Source organism: Garra rufa, chromosome 22 (assembly GCF_049309525.1).
Source record: "Garra rufa chromosome 22, GarRuf1.0, whole genome shotgun sequence".
Taxonomy (NCBI): Eukaryota; Metazoa; Chordata; class Actinopteri; order Cypriniformes; family Cyprinidae; genus Garra; species Garra rufa.
Genome location: NC_133382.1, coordinates 42,629,929 through 42,647,890, shown reverse-complemented (window position 1 = coordinate 42,647,890; position 17,962 = coordinate 42,629,929). Strand labels below are relative to the sequence as shown.

General features: G+C 34.4%; 2 protein-coding genes across 2 annotated transcripts; both read right to left on the bottom strand.

Moving 5' to 3' along the window:
• Positions 1-1,847: 1,847 nt before the first annotated feature.
• Positions 1,848-4,321, bottom strand: LOC141297744 (ADP-ribosylation factor-like protein 4D). The gene is made up of 2 exons (XM_073828191.1): positions 4,188-4,321; positions 1,848-3,116 (listed from the first exon to the last, which is right to left on the bottom strand). Exon 2 carries the CDS (start codon positions 2,986-2,988, stop codon positions 2,386-2,388), a length of 603 nt encoding a protein of 200 aa, XP_073684292.1. The 5' UTR covers positions 2,989-3,116; positions 4,188-4,321; the 3' UTR covers positions 1,848-2,385.
• A 4,550-nt stretch (positions 4,322-8,871) lies between these two features.
• Positions 8,872-17,638, bottom strand: LOC141298243 (transmembrane protein 106B-like). Its single transcript, XM_073828755.1, has 8 exons — positions 17,499-17,638; positions 15,684-15,850; positions 12,126-12,189; positions 11,877-12,030; positions 11,645-11,785; positions 11,482-11,525; positions 10,909-10,962; positions 8,872-9,366 (listed from the first exon to the last, which is right to left on the bottom strand). Exons 2-8 carry the CDS (start codon positions 15,805-15,807, stop codon positions 9,252-9,254), a joined length of 696 nt encoding a protein of 231 aa, XP_073684856.1. The 5' UTR covers positions 15,808-15,850; positions 17,499-17,638; the 3' UTR covers positions 8,872-9,251.
• Positions 17,639-17,962: the final 324 nt, after the last annotated feature.

Genomic DNA, 17,962 nt, shown 5'->3' with positions numbered 1-17,962 from the left:
ATAACATTGAGAGAACCAGTTAGGCGAAATGCCACTGAAACCATGACATTTGGCTTCGTCTTCAGAGCTCCACCCGTGTGATACTCATAGTGTATTGACAACCAGAGGTCGTGGATCAGAAACCCTGACAAGCATCTGTTTTCTGAGATGGAGGCAGGGTGTAGACCACAGAGATCAATGAAATCTTTAACATTTAACTTGGTGGTGTCCCTTTCAGCACAGCAGATGCATATTGGATATTGACGGATGAATTTCAGTCTATTTTAGTCCATTGTTTGGAAAAGTAGGCACTGGTACTTTAGAAAACACATATGTTGTTTTGAAAAACACACAAGTTATATACTAAAACAAATATTTTAATTCTAAACCAATTATCAAAATGGCAAATACATATCATCCTGTCAGAGGCCTAGAAGTCTTATTAAGTTACCACATTCCCTGATCTCATAAATCAGCCCTGTTTCAGTTTCCTCATGCAATTTCGCTCACCATAAACCCAGAGCACCAATTAATCCAATCAGAGCAAAGCAGCTGCTTCACTGGGAAGTTGATAGCAAAGTAAATAGATTTGTGTCTGTGCAATAGTGGGGGTCGGGACATTCAAAAACCATTTGCTGTCCTACAACAATGCAATCCTAGTGGCAAAAGAATACTAGATTTACATTAAAGATGCCACTGCTGCATTGAATACGTTCTGTTTTGTATGCCTTTGTCTCTATTTACAGCCATCTCACTTTGGTTGTTTAATAAATCTAGTATATTGTGGCAGCAAATGTGATATAATGTTGCTTCCGCCCATTTCTAAGCTCAGCTTCCGATTAGGCTATAACACCAAGGTTGCATCAAACAATGTTCTTTCAGCATCAATGCATTTCCTGTGGGATACTCTCCCTGAACACAGATGACATCAGCATGAATGCCTGGTCTATTAATAGTTTAACAGGGGCCGTTTTCACTTTCATCACAGCGAATTAAAACCTTATTTCATATATATTAGTGGGATTTTGTTTTCAGGGCTAACAGCACGTACAGAGCAGGAAACACTACCAGTCAAAAGTATTTGAACTGTAATATTTTTAATGTTTTTTAAAGAAGTCTCTTCTGCTCACCAAGCCTGCATTTCTTTGATCCAAAGTACAGCAAAAACTGTAAAATTCTGAAATATTTTCTATTTGAATATATTTTAAAGTGTAATTTATTTCTGAGTTCAAAGCATATTTTGTGGCATCATTACTTCAGTCACAATATTCTGATTTGAAAAACATTTATTATGTTGAAAACAGCTGAGTAGAATATTTTCAGGTTTCTTTGATGAATAGAAAGTTCAAAAGAACAGCATTTATCTGAAATAGAAATCTTTGCAACATTCCTTGCTAAACAAAACAATTATTTTCTATAAATTCTTCCAAATCCAAAAAATGTTGATCTTTAGATCGTTCTGTTCCAAAGAGAGAATCCTAAACAAAACGTACCCAACTGTTTTAAATATTGATGATAATAATAATAGTAATATGTTTCTTGGACAGAAAATCAGCATATTAGAATGATTTCTGAAGGATCATGTGACATTAAAGACTGGAGTATTTATGCTGAAAATGTAGCTTTGATCACAGGAATAAATTACATTTTAAAATATTTTCAAATAGAAAACAGTTATTTTAAATAGTAAAAATATTTCACAATATTACTGCTTGTATTTTGGATCAAATAAATGCAGGCTTGGTAAACAGAAGAGACTTCTTTAAAAACATTACAAATCTTACTGTTCAAAAACTTTTGACTAATTACCATTTCAGGAAATACCATTCAGCCTCAGAAATAAAAGACGTGGCTTTTGAAACATTGACTGTGTCAAAGCAGTCTATAATTTATTAATTCTACAGCATTACAAAAACTATTTACAGCATGTAAAAACAAACAGGTTTTCCAACTGAAACGTAGATCTGTGAATAGTGAATCTCAGTGATTCGCTTAAGACTTCAGTTTCACAACTAGCGTAGCGTGAACATTTATATGGCCTTGTATTATATCGGCACCAGCAATCAACTTAACGTCTGTGGAAAAAATGTCTGAAGTCTGGTGAAAATGTTGCCAAGCTATAATTTAGTCTCTTTCTTGCATGAAAAAAGAAAAAAGGCAAGGACGTAGGCTTGAATTTTGCTGATACTACAGCCTATCAATGCTATCACATATTCCTTGATTACAAAGGGGAGCAGCACAGCAATTACTAGGCATGGAAGAAAGCAGTTCAATACTGTGTGACACATAAAGGTCAAATCTGTTTTCTCCTGACCACTGGGCCATCTGGAGTATTTCCTTCATTCAGGGATTTGCTGGAAAATCCTACAACCGAGGAGCTTCGCAAAGTACGCTGTCCCATTCAGCTCATCTTTTTTTCTTGCTGTGCTTCACCATTTTCTTTCGTTTGAGGATCATATCATAGAGTTTTTCCAAACCGAGCTGTAACCCCTGCCCGTCGACCGCACTGCATCCCTGCACATGGTGTAGGGTGGAGGCGCTCAGTTCGTGTACTGCCAAAACCTTCTCCACATCAGAAACAGGCAGTGCGACTGGAAGGTCCTGTTTGTTAGCCAACACCAGCACCGGCACTCCTTGGTTCTCTGACGTTCGCGTGATCTTGTGCAACTCCACCTTAGCCTCCTCCATACGCTCCACCTCCGTGGAATCCACTACAAAGACCATGCCGTCCGTCCTCCGTGTGTAGGACTTCCACAAAGGCCGAAGCTTCTCCTGACCGCCCACATCCCACACCTGGAAGGTGATGGCACGGCCATTTCCGACGGGAACCTTAATCTTCTCAGTGTTAAATCCCTTGGTTGGGATAGTTTCAACAAATTCCTTCAGCTTCAGTCTGTAGAGAAGCGAGGTTTTGCCTGCAGAGTCCAAGCCTATGACCACAACGTGGAGGGACTGGAAGTTAGGCAGGAACGGTGTATTGGGGGCAATCTCTGTCAACTGGTTTCCCATGGCAACTTGGTTTTCTCACCCTCTTGTAAGGAGAAGCAGATTTGTCTAAGTGTTTGGCATTTGCACCTACTTCAAAGGTACTGCAGACAGACAAGAGGTGCTGTAAGATCGGAGGCACCGTGTGGAACCTAATTAAAGAAAAAAACAAAAGCTGATTATCATCACAGATATGAAAGTTATTTACAACTTTGCCTTTGAGCGAAAGCAGACAAAGTATTTGGTTCTATACAATAAATATCTGTAAAAGATATTAAATTAGCCAAAATGCTTTGATATCATAAAAAATAAATAAGCTTTCCATTGATGTATGGTTTGTTAGAATAGGACAATATTTGGCTGAGATACAACTATTTGAAAATCTAGAATCTGAGGGTGAAAAAAATCTAAATAGTGAGAAAATCGCTTTTAAAATTGTCCAAATCAAGTTCTTAGCAATGCATATTACTAATCAAAAATTAAGTTCTGATATATTAATGGTAGGAAATTTACTAAATATCTTCATGGAACATATCTTAATGATTTTTGGCATAAAAGAAAATCGATCATTTTAATCCATACAATGTATTTTTGGCTTTTGCTACAAATATACCCATGCTGCTTATGACTGGTTTTGTGGTCCAGGGTCACATATTCACAATGAAAGGTTAAAAGTAAACTTAGCAATAAAAACAACATATAATGTTTTTGTAAGTAAAGACTGTCTATAATTGAGTGCCGTGAGGTTGTTCGGTATGCTTATTTGCAGCACTAAATCCTCTTAACAGTCTAAACAGAAATAGATTTCTAAAAAAAAAAGACAGTTTTATCTTTGTTTTAGAAGGCAGATATAAACCTCAGACAAACATTGTAACATGGCTATGATAATTTTCTGTACTGTGACTGATTTATTACTACATTTTTACCCATATCGTTTAAATGGAAATTATGGGTAACGTTACTTCAACGTCTGAGTAGTATTACCACTAATGTCAAAACTATGAAATCTGCTACTATAAAAAAACACTGGAAATAGTGAAATCCTATTAGAAACAACTTTAGAAAGCATTAAAAAGATCACAGACTCAAAGTTAAAACCAAAAACAGCTTTGTCGAGTAAATTAAGCAGATACTTGAGATTGCTGAGAACGAAAACCGCAGTGTAGCAAGAACGAAAAGCTCGTTCTTGCTGTTTAATCTCTGTGAATATTTTCATCACTTACCTAAAAGGTGTTTAGCTCGTAATAGGAATCGTTACCATGTCTCACTTTAAAAACACAGGCGTCCGGCTATCCACACGACTCAAAACAATGCTCATTTTTCCCAGAGTCTCTCTTCCCCTCCGATACCAGTGACCTCAGAGATGAAAGTGGAGCTGAGCGCGCAAGATCTAGAAGAACAACAATCCCCGCATGTGACGTCAGATGAACCCCTCATTCCTCCCTCGCTACTCCCTCTAGCGTTTGATTGTTCGGCGTCTTGATATCGAATGTCAAGTCCGGTTTGTTTCCTGCCCAAACAGCACCTCTTTGTGGCGAGCCTGAGGCATCGAAACTTACCAAGTCGAAGAAACTTTGTTTTGTCTGTGCATGCAGAGAGAACCTCTTGGAGAAGTTTGGGGTTTTAAAGTATTTACACGTAAATTGCAATGACTTTTAAAATGCTCTCGCGATAATTCTGAATGTATCAGAAAGTACATCCACAGAAGTCAAAAATTACGTTTTTATGGATTTACACATCACAGAAATATAATTTAAAAAACTACCTAGTGGGAAATATTGTATCTTTTTGTCTGTGAAATGTTTCAATATGCTGCAATGACGTTTTAAACAACGTTTCAAACTTTTTTCTTTGTTCCTGTATTATTATTTATTAGTTTGTTGAATTTGCATTATTTACCAAAATGCGTATAGCCTACACTGACGATGATCTGTTTATATAAAACAAGTACATATACAGAAGTCAAAAATCACGTTTTTATAGATTTACACATCACAAAAACATACTTTTTGGCATTAAAGAAAATCGATCATTTTAATCCATACAATGTATTTTTGGCTACTGCTACAAATATACCCATGCTACTTATGACTGGTTTTGTGGTAAAGAGTCACATATTCACAGTGAAAGCCTAAAATTAAACTTAGCAGTAAAGAAAAAAAATAATTTATTACCAAACTACCAAAAAATAGGCCTAATAAAAAAGTTAATAAGTTGCAATGATGTTTTATTTTTTCTGTCTGTCCTCTATTATTTTATTTTTTTTCCTCACCCTGTTATTTGTTGAATTTATCACTTGTAATGTGTTGTACTTTATTTACCAAAAGCCATAAAAAAGTAAACACAAAAATTAAAAAATCACGATGCAATGAAATGCATGATTGCGAATGCTGTTTGTATCGAAAAGCACGTCTACAGAAGTCAAAAACACGTTTTTATATATTTATACATCTCAATATAATTTAAAAACTACCAATTGTTTGTAATATATTTTTTTGTCTGTGAAAAAATAAATAAATAAATAAATAAAAGTCGCAATGACGTTTTGAACAACGTTTCAGTTTTTTTCCTCTCTGTCCAATTTTTTTTTTAATTTCTCACATAATAATCACATTTTTATAGATTTCACATTACAGAAATATACTTTTTAAAAAAGTAGTTGCATTTTGTGTATATTTTTCTGACTAACTACTGACGTTTCACACAGTAAAAGGCTGTGAACTAAATGTTACAACCTGTCTATTGCAGACTTTTCAATCACCTCTAATAATGTTAATGAATGTTTGCCATTATGATAAACATTGAAAGTGACGTAACATGCGCTACAGTCGGACTGTGTTGCGTCAGCACGTTGTGAGTGATTGCTGAACGTTGCTTGGAAACCAACAAAGCCGTCCGAGGAGGACGTAACAGTGGAGTTCGTTGTGGTTTGGAATTATCTGCAGAACATCACAACTTGGTAAAGTGTTTCCGCTGCTCTGCAAAATTAGCTCTTCTTGGCATTTTGTTAAGAACGTTTGATCTTATTGTTTAGTTTGCCTTTGTAGTTTGTCTTAAGTTAGGACAAATTATTGCATGTTATAGACATGTGTGCTGGAACGGTATCAGGCTTGCACTAGATGAAAGCCACAGGACTAATAAATGTTCTAAAACTGCATTGCTACATTATGAATTGTTTGTTTACCTTACTGTATATAGGCTACCGCCTAGTGTAAACATTTATGAGCAGCTAAGAAATCAGTTCAGTGTTTATTTCTTTATGAGTGTCGTGACAAAGGAAACATCTCAGCATCTGGGTTTGAATTTCATTAATCAGGAAATGGTCTCACATTACTTCACATTGACTTGGTCTCTCTTACAGGCCAGCGGGTGGTGTAACATGTCAGCCATGCACTGGGAGGCGCGTCGCCGTCAGCAGGTGCTGGACCGCAGAGTATCTGCTAGAGTTAAGCAGGTGCCCATATTCAAATTCCTAAATATATATATAATTGTTGTATTGCATATATGGGCCATTCTACAGAATTGGTGCAAACTGCTGTCCCACAATTAAAAAAACACATTAAAAACGAATTTAAGTATGCAAATCTTAGATGTTTAATATTATCTATTAAAACCCAAAACAGTATTTAAAATAATAAGTTTAATATATATAAAATCAGCATTTATTGGGTACTTTTATATTGGGAGGTAGCTGTCCTGAACCCTAAGCCCTAAATTTTTAACTAATGAAAATGATATTAAAATCATTTCTGTTGTTGTTTTTAAAAGTATCTTTTTGATTCTTTTAAAAAGTGAAGTTAAACAAAAAATTTATTGTATATTTTCTTTGTAAATTTTTAAACTTAATGTTAAAAAAAATCCCACATTTTCATGTCCTTACTGTTTTATTCCATTGGCTGAGACTAAGATGGATTTTAACTACAGCCCTAAATTTATGACCAGAAAATATTTTTATGTTCCTCTCTTTCATAGCTACAATGTGTGAGTAGATAGGCCCCATCATTTTGAGGTAAATGTGTTCAAAAGTCTGAAAAAACTGTGTAACTTAAAGGAATGTCATACCGAACACCTTTCTGCAATTAAGCAATTTTTTTTGGCAGTTATTCCATAACATTTAGTTTTTATATGTGTACCACCGTTCAGAACTGTGTTAGCTAACCATGTGCTGATTAGCATCTTTGAACAACACTGTAAAAAAAAAAAAAAAAATCTGAGTCAACTTAAATTAATTTGTTACCGGCCACTCAAAAAAAAAGTTTAGTCAACTTGAAAAGTTTTAAAAAGTGACAATTTAGATGTTTGAGTTGATTCAACTTAAAATTTTAGAGCAGCCAGGTAACAAACACAGCTTTTAAGTTTAACAAACTAATTTTTTTGTTTAGTCAACTTGAATATCTAAGTTGTCATTTACAACTTACATGTTAAGTACAACTTAACATTTCAAGTTTTCTAAACTTATTTGAGTTGACTGAACAACAAATTGTGTTTTTTTTACAGTGTAGGTTCAAAAGTAACTAAAATTGACAGTACCGAAACTTCAAAAATAAAGTACACTAAATTATCAACTAAGATGTTATGATAGTTTAAGTATATTCAAACTAATGAATCCTTAACTTTATACATTTTTTGCCTTTTACAAAGAAAAATTTGATTCAAAATAAATCAAATAAAAATCATAAATTAAAAATCTCATAAATTACACTTGAAATATTGTAAAAAATGTAATTGGCATTGTTTTATCTCTGGTGGAAAAAAAAAATAGCCAAAATATATATTTACAATGTAGATGTAAGCAAAATCTTAGGTCAGTATAACCATATTAATACAATTATTATTGCTGTTTCAGTTGTGGCAAATTTGGGGAGAGGAGAAATATTCCAAAACTTTCTGAAAATACAATATGAGAATTTTTGAAAGACATTTTTTTCCAAGACATTTCAACTCTTTTGGATCAATTCTGTAAAATGGCCTGTATATAACATGGATTTTCATTGCTTTTAAGGAAAGCAACCAAGATAAAAAGGAAGAAGAGTCTGTGGCACCTGTAACACCTTGTGAACCTGCAGGGTCCTGTGAGTCTCTAGGTAAAGCTGCTCAAAATACCAGCTTAAAGATCTAAAGAACACACTGAAGAATTCTCCATTGTTGCATGCCATTAAGAACACAGAGTCACCGCTTTAGAGGCAACTAAATTTAAATAATTAAAACCAAAATTAACAACAAACTATGATATATGGAATCCTAATCAGTGTAAAACATATTATTTGTGTTCTTTAGAGGCTGACAAGCAATGCATTTGCAAGTGTCACGCCAAGATGAACAAAAGATACACAGTGAGTACATAACAGCATATTTCTTTAGACAGAATGCAGTGGCTAATTTTATACTTGTTTAACCTGTTCCTATGTATCAGTAAGATTAAACAAATCTTTCTTTCGACTTTTATGTTCCATTTTGTCCATATGGCAATGTATAATATCAAAATGATGAATTAAAGAGCTTATCCACCTTACTTTTCTATGTGGGAGTAAGTTGTTTTCTGGTAATGTGTGAGACTTCTGATTCGTAAGCCGTTGTAGGGAAATAACGAAGTACAGTAAAACTGTTTGCACTACAAACCTTCATGTTCATAATTAAGGTAATACATTAAAATAATATGGTAATACTTACCAGTTGGCAATATCAAGCAGCAAAAATAGCTGGACGCAGATGAAACCAGAAGCCAGACACATTAAATTTACATATGGCCGTGCCCACTCTTAGAAAAAATAAGGTGGATAATGTGGAGATGATCCAGAAAATGCAGCATCTACATGTGTGCTTCATTTGCTCTAGTCTCTGCAGTATTCCCAGCAATGGTGAAGATGAAGGCCAGACTACTGGATAGCATCAACTCCAACACCAAGGTGTATTTCATCGAAAAACTGACTTTATTGTTAAGTTTAATAATCCTAATTAAAACAGAACTTGGTGTCTTGCCAGTTCTTATTGGATTCACTCAATTCTCAACAAATAAAATGCAGGTCATTTAATGTGCAATTTTGTTGTGCAAATTTTAAAACACATAATGTAAACACTAACTAATCAACAAACAAGAAAAGTAGTCAAAGTTAACAGCTCACATTCATTATTCCTGTGATATTTATATTGTATCATATGTTATAGTCAAAAACCATTTAAGTGAACTGTAGTAAACTATAGCATAAAATGGCAATCTTTTTGAAAGCAGCCCATTCAGATTTTTATAACATCATCGTTTATGGCCGTACATTGGCAATGGTTTTGTCTCAAGTCAGAGGAACGTCATGATGCACAGTTGAATTCACTCCACAGTCAATATACTCATAGGCATCTGTAGACATCTGTTCTGAATGGGACAGGTAGGAGACTTTGATAGTCAGTCTGTGGAGAACACAAAGAATTTTACATAAACTACTAAATATGAACTGTTTTTTTCTATAACACCAAACATTTCTGGAATTTAATATAGTTTTTTAAAAAATAAATTATTATTTATTATTATTGCTATTATTTAACAAGGTTGCATTAAATTTGTCAAGACGTTTACATTGTTACAAACGACTTCTATTTCAAATAAATGCAGTTACTTTAAACAGTCTATCCATCAAAGAATGCTGAAAAAATTGTATCAAAGTTTACACAAAAATATTAAGCAGCAGCGCTTAAGTATTTCTTAGGCAGCAAATCAGCATATTAGAATGATAATTCAGTATACTTTATTTTTAGTATACAATTCCCAATCGTATTAGAATGATTTCTGAAGGATCACATGACACTGAAGACTGGAGTAATGATGCTGAAAATTCAGCTTTGCATCACATGAATAAGTTACACTTTATAATACAATAAAATAGAAAACAGTAGTTTTAAACTGACTGTTGCTGAACAGTAGTTTATATATTTTACTATGGGTGTGTATTGTTTTATGTCATGCACTTTGTAACCTATAAAATTTCAATATAGACCAAAGTGCACAAAATTCACATGACTGACAGAAAAAAAAAATTCACACTTGGTTTAACCACAGTGGCCATTTCTGTGTCATGGCCTATAACATATTTGTGACCCTGGACCACAAAACCAGTCATAAGGTTAAATTTTACAAAACTGAGATATATACATCATATGAAAGTTCAATAAATAAGCTTTCTGTTGATGTATAGTTTGTTAGGATAGGACGATATTTGGCCGAGATACATCTATTTGAAAATCTGGAATCTAAGGGTGCAAAAAAATCAAAATACTGAGAAAATCACTTTTAAAGTTGTCCAAATTAAGTTCTTAACAATGCATATTACTAATCAAAAATTACATTTTGATAGGTTTACAGTAGGAATTTTACAAAAAATCTTAATGTAACATGATCTTTACTTAATTTCCTAATGATTTTTGACATAAAAGAAAAATCAATCATTTTGACCCATACAATGTATTTTTGGCTATTGCTACAAATAAACCCCAGCGACTTAAGACTTTTTGTGGTCCAGGGTCACATTTAAGCTGTAAAGATTTTTACAAAAACCTCAGTGCAGATCTGACCTCCTTAAAACAGAAACTGTTCTCTAGAGAACATGTCATGGTACATGAATACAATAACTTCTGTGTGTGCGGTCTAAAACTGTGATTTAAGGGGCATCAGCAAATTTCTAGGTTCCCCTTTGGAAGTTTGCTGAGGCCCTCTAGTGGTCTTCACTGCTCTAGACCTCACTGACAAGCACAAGCTATTGAACGGGAGTCAAAATTACAAGCAATTACTGCTAAATACTGTACATTTTGTACAAGTTATATCAAATGTAAAATTATACAGTTCTTTAGTGAGCACCTTCCAGTGTTCAACATGTCAACCAGAGCTGACCAGTGTTCAGAGGTTTATTCTAATGCAAATCTTAAAACAAAGCTGATGAAATAAAGATGAATACTTACTGCAAATGCAAGAATAAGGTGTGAATCCGAAAGGAACGTGACTTGCAGTAATTACTGTAAAAGGAACAGACATTAGAAAAAGTTAGTATACAGATGAAGTCAAAAGTTTACCCTTGAACCCTTTCCAACAATGACTGTATGATTTTGAGATCCATCTTTTCACACTGAGGACAACTGAGGGACTCATATATGCAACTATTACAGAAGGGCTAAACGCTCAACGATTCTTCAGAAGGAAACACATTACATTAAGAGCCAGGGCTGTAAACTTTTGAACAGAATGAAGATGTAGAGTAAACGTTTCTTATTTTGCCTAAATATCTTTTTTTTTTATTTAGTACTGCCCTTCAGAAGCATGATAAAATGAGTTCAATTTACCCTGATCTTCAAATTCAAAAAGTTCTCATTGCACGGATTTTAAAGCATCATGTTTCACATTTTGCAGATTCTTTTGACTACAACTGTATTTTGAGTACTTGAGAGTTCACATGATAGGATTATAGTGGAAAACAGTACATAATGATTAAAAGAACTTAATGAGGAGACATAGATATTGACTGAATTATTACTTACTTAAGGCCAGTGTCCTCAATAGCAATTTCTGCTTTAACTTTAATCTGAAAGATGAAAGAAAAAGGATGGCATCTTATGTTTGAGATTTGTTTAGATTGATGGCTGGTGTAATGCATCTGAGAAAACAGAAAAATGCTTTATATATGTTTGCGTAAAATTTTACCGTTTTCTGTGATCGAGGAGGCAGTACGGTGACATTGGGGAACTTGTTGTTGCCAACCACCGTCTCAAAAATGAACGATTGCACGCTAAGATTACCAGCTGTGATACTGACAAAGTTTTGGTTGGTAAGGTTCATTTCATGCTGAAGAATGAAAAATAAGGACAGAGGATTACAAGTTTTATAAAAACAAATGCAATGCAGCAGGTTTAGGGTGACATTAACACGCACTTACTGTGATCACCATTTTTACTTTATCTGGAGTAAAATAGACCATAGATGACTTTAGATCCACAGTTGACATATCCATACTCCGTGGGAAGAGGAAAAATAGGATTAAGGAGCAGATCAAAAGGCAAAGCCCCACTGATATAAACACATACAGTTTCCTGTGGGACATAAAACCATGTTTTACATCAGTATATGTAAAAGCCTGAAACTGAAAATTACAGAAGTATAGTGTTCTTGTCATAGTGATACTGACGTGTGGTGAGGTTTCAGTCTTTGGTCGCTGCAAGGAATGACTGCTACGAGTTGGTTCTCCTGACCTGAGGATGTTAAGATAACATGACAGAATAAGGATGAGTGTAGGGCTGGGCGGTATGACGGTATATATCGTTACCGCGGAATGAAATGTGTACCGTAAAATATTTTTTTATTCCGTGTATACCGCGAAATGTAAATAAGTGGGCGTGGCCAACTAACGTGCAGAAGCCCCAAATTTGGCAGAGACCTGGGCCCTGGCCACGAGATTGTTGCTGTATCTTTTTAGACTGATCAGACTATTATTAATTTTTTTTTATGAAAAAATTCCTGAAGACTTGCATTGGCTGAGAAAAAAGGCCCCCTCTAAAGGAGCAATAGGCTATATGTCGAACGTCACCTGACCAACCCCGGAAAACAGGTCTCATTGCTTCCGCTTGTCGGAGAACGTGTTAATAGCCGTAATAAATAATGGCGATATCGACGGACTTTTAAGGTAATCAGTTAAACAAGCCAGCTGTTTATTGTGGACGTTTCATTCGATATTTATATATAAATGTTAGTGAAAAGAATAAAAATTTAAAACTTTTATATATCAATCCACATATGTGATGGACATTGGTTATGATCATTTTTAGTGTCTACTTTGAATGAATCTTGAGTAAATCATGTTCATATTTAAAGAGGGATATGCAAAACGCGTGAACCGGAAGCAACGAGACCTGTTTAGCAGAAAACGGAAGCCTGTTGGGCATAACCCCTATTCCCATAGACATAATAGAGATAGACGCCACATTGGCTGCTGGAAACGAGAAATGCGGCCGCCATCTTGGACCGGGCATACTCTGGAATTCATTACATCGCGTAGCAGCAGCAGAAGTGAGAGAACATGCCTGAACACTGTGTAGGATAGGTGTGTGTGTGTGTGTGTGTGTGTGTGTTATATGTGTGTGAGCGAGAGAAAATGAAATACTCCAAGTAGACTCTAATGTAATATAGTATTTCTTCAACTCATTAAAATACCTTTACCGTCACTATCTGTTTCTGCTTCTCTATCATATTTATAGTGTGTGATTTGCAAAATTCCTATCATAGCCTACACCTCATATGGTTGGTTGCGCTTTTGTCCAAAGTGACATAATATAATACTTAAATTTAACAGGGAACAGAGATGTCAGATTATAGCTAATAAGGAGAATAGCAAAAATGAACAACGTCAATTCAGTCAATAGCATAATGAAATAAACAATAAAAATGAGGGAAAACAGCAATAATCAACAATGTCAATTCAAGCAAAATATTAGTGATGTGACGTTTAACACCGAAGCTTCGAAGCTTGTATCAAAAAAACGAAACATCTCACAGTGAAGCACTGTACCGGAGTTTAAGCAATTGATTCGTTTTGCCATAACCACGTGACTGCTTCATATTCTGATTCAAATAACGCGTTTCAAGTGTCATTCGCTTTTTGTTAAGAATACATCATAATACGAATAAATATGTACATGTGTAGTTTTGTGCATAATTTTGTAGTTATCCTTGCTTCACACGCACTTCTAAATAATAATATTAGTCAACTTAACAGTTAATTCACTTTGAACATATATGCCTACATAAACCATGCTTATACTTTTAGAATTTTATAAAAAAGTTTATTTACAGATTAATTCAAGTAAAATTACATTTATTTTTTATTTTTTATTTCTGACAGTTTTCGTAGCACAAATTGATGTATTTGATGAAACTGTCCAAAATCGCTTTGAGATCTGGGACGCAAAGGCAACTTTTCCCACCTTTGACCACAAGATGTCATTAGTGTACAACGTGTTGAAAAGCTTCGAGTAATGAACCTTTTTACGATACAGTTGAGGGGAAAGCCTCAGTGCTTCGAAAAGCTTCATTTTACCATCACAACAAAATATAACAACAGCATGGTAAGACTACATTAAGGAGAATATCAGTAATGAACAATGTCAAATGAATAAACAGCCAAGTGAAAATAGAATAAAACTATACAAACCATAACGCATTAGAAGTGCTTAAGTCCATGTTGTAAGTCTTTAGACCCTTTTAAAAGACCCAATACTATCACAAGAACGGAGATATTCATTATATTACTGTTAAGCTCACTATCAATATTAAAATATGCCAAACCATGTGTCATGTTTCACAGCTATATTTATGACCTTTGCAGCAAAAAAAAACCGCGTGAAAATCAGTTCGATATTCCGTGAGGTATGATTAATTAAATGCGTTGACAGCTCATTACACCTGCCAAACAGATTACACTGAGTGGAGCGGGTGACCGGTCCAAGATGGCGGCCCCACGTCTCGTCAGCGCCAGTAGGGAGTATCGGTCGATGGGGCGTCTACTCTCTATATATGTCTATGCCTATTCCACTCCACTCAAGAGCGGTGACCTCTTACCTACTTGCACTTTTGCTTCAGCACATACATTCTGTGTACGTACTCACAAAACTAATTTGCAGCATTATACCGCCCTTAAAATTATAATATTCCAGCGATTTCATTCCATCCAACCATAAGAACACACCAAGAGCTAAATTCAGCTGTTTGTGAGCTGTTTTATTCAAAACCAAAAGCAGATCCTTCATCGCGTACATTCTGTGTAAGTGCCCACAAAACTACATCATTTGCACGAATTTGACCGCCTTTAAACTGTAAATATTCCAGCGATTTCAGTCCATCCACCCATTAGAACACATCAACAGCTACATTCAGGTGTTTGCTAGCTGCTTTATGTAACACTTTAAAGCCTCTTGTCGGCTTTCATGAGAACGTGAGCTGACGGCTCGCGCTCTGGAATGCTGTGAAATGTTACTGTGGTCCATAATGCTAATGTTGTCCACAAGAGGGGGCCACAGGATAACAGATCTCAATTCAAAGACTTTTTTACAGTGTTTCATTTAGAAGCCAGAACTCGGACACACAAGTGCTCTGGTTCTTTTTCCCCAAGGCTGCCCAGGTTGGCTCTCCAAGCCAACATCTAAAGTTTGTTATCGAACTTTAGCTTCTAGTTTATTATAAAGCCCTTTTGTACATTTTCTGGAATAACTACCTATATAAAAAACTATATTGTGAAAAACATCGTTACCGTGAAATAAAATTTCTCATACCGTGAAATAAAATTTTGGTCATACCACCCAGCCCTAGATGAGTGTGTTTAAAACCTAAAACTACAAATGCAACATTGTTTTGTAACCAATAATACAATAATACAGAACTGTACACACTACCAGTCAGAAGTTTTTAAACAGTAAGATTTTTAATGTTTTTTTTTTTTTTAAAGAAGTCTACTGCTCACCAAGCCTGCATTTATTTGATCCAAAGTACAGCAAAAACAGTAAAAGACTAAAATATTTTTACTGTTTAAAATACTTGTTTTCTATTTGAATATATATTAAAATGTAATTTATTCCTGTGATATCAACGCTGAATTACTTAAGTATAAATATTTCTGTTTACAATATATAAACATTTTACGGTTTACAAAAATTTTTTTGCCTGGTAGTATGTCAACAGAGTGACTCAAACTTGCCTCTCGGGATGCGTCCTGTGCCCTGGCAGGTAGGACATGGATCCGTCTGTCCTTCTCCATTGATACTGCCATAGTCCAACCATTTGGAAAGCCTCCGTTTCTCTCCATTTTTATTCTGGGTCATAATGCTGTATTTCCAGAAGTTGCAGGGTCAAAACCAAAGACCTCTATGATAAACAATAAGAGAGCTTCACTGAAGTATGTCTGTTGTAGGTACGCAATTGCAAAGACAATCTTTTACTTAGGGTGAAAGCAATTGTACTGTTCTAGTTATACATTAGTGTAGTGAACCAAACTGTCTCCAAAACATCCATTGATGGTCTCACTGTAAAACTACCGTAAAACAGTAAAACAGCCCCAAATAAACAATAAAGCTCTACAACAATAAAACTCCTTAGATCATTATGATCAAAAGACCTTAAATGGCAGTTCACACGTCATTCATTTAGAATTTTCATATTTTTGTCTTTTAATATTTACACTACCAGTAAAACGATTTTTAAAGTATTTTAAAGAAGTCTCTTCTACTCACCAAGCCTGCATATTTGATACAAAATACAGCAAAATATTTTTACTATTTAAAATAACTGCTTTCTATTTGAATATGTTAAAATGTAATTTCATGTGTTCAAAGCTAAATTTTCAGCATCACATGAAGGATCAGTGTCACATGATTCTTCAAAAATCATTCTAATATGCTGATTTGCTGTTCAAGAAACATTTTTTAGTATTACTATTATTACTATTTAAAAAGGTTAAGTAAATTTTTCACAGAATTATTTGATAAATAGAAAAATCCAAAGATCAGCATTTATTTGAAATTTTTGTAACAAAGTTTTTGTAACATTATTTCACTATACCATTCAAAAGCTTGGAGTCAGTATCTTTGTTTTATTTATTTTGGAAATACATTATATAAATGAATACTTGTATTTAGCAAGGATGCTTTAAATTGATTAAACATGGTGATAAAGACATTTTTAATGTTACAAAAGACTTCTATTTCAGATGAATGCTGTTCTTCTGAACCTTTTATTCATCAAAGAAACCTAAAAAAATTCTACTAAGCTGTTTTCAACATATTAATAAATGTTTTTTGAGCAGCAAATCAGAATATTAGAATTATTTCTGAAGGATCATGTGACTTTAGTAATGATGCTGAAAAATCAGCGTTGAAATCACAGGAATAAATTACATTTTAAAATATATTCAAATAAAAAAATAAGTATTTTAAATAGTAAACTATTTCAAAATTGTACTATTTTTGCTGTGCTTCAGATCAAATAAATGCAGGCTTGGTAAGCAGAAGAGATTTTAAAAAAACAAACATTAAAAATCGTACTGTTCAAAAACTTTTGACTGGTAGTGTATGCAGGTCAACTCTCAATTTACATACATCTATTTTTGAATTAAAGTGGAATTGAAGTTTGCAGAGCAATAGTTCATAACCCTACGTTAGAAACAATAATGGCTAAGATAGTTAATTATGTTCGTGTGGTGCAAAAAAAATAAGTCGTTTAATTATTAGGAGTTATTAGCCAAGTTATTTCCTCAAGCTGTAAAACTGCAAAACAGTTGAAGTGAGCTGCGCGTCTAGGTAGGCAACTTTTATACATTTTAATACATAAAACTAACACCATTTTAGGACAGAAAACACGTACACAACCATCATCACAGTGTCAGACAGGTTTGACTGTTTTAAATCACAAAAGACTAGGCGAATTCCTGTCACAACATCATGACACATCTTTCTCGTGTCATCATAACATTACTAAATGCGTTTGTCAAATTTCCACACAGCGCTTTTCCACCTACCGTGAATTCACCGGAGCATTCTTGATATCTCGATTTACTTTGTCTCGCAGACTAATGTCACTTCTTTCGTGAGTTATTGAAGACAACACACGCACATTTCCTTCAAGACTTGTGTATGAACTCTCGAGTACGAAGCTACTTCCCTCTTTGATCCTCTTCAGTTGTTTGGTATCGCCATCTTGCGTTCATAATCGATACTGCGTGTTTATGCACTGCGGTTGAATACAGGCTCGTTAGACTACAATTTAAACTATTATATTAAAATTGAGTATTCTGTATGTTACGTGACGAAATTTAGTTCTTATTCATTTAATCTCTAGACTCAAAATCCTCAAGGATTCCTATTAGATCGTCTGTGATTATTTTAGTACAACATACAATATACAACATAGTATTCTGTCACACAGAATCAAATACAAACATTTTTAGACTGTCATTTAATAATTTACAGAAATATCATTTTA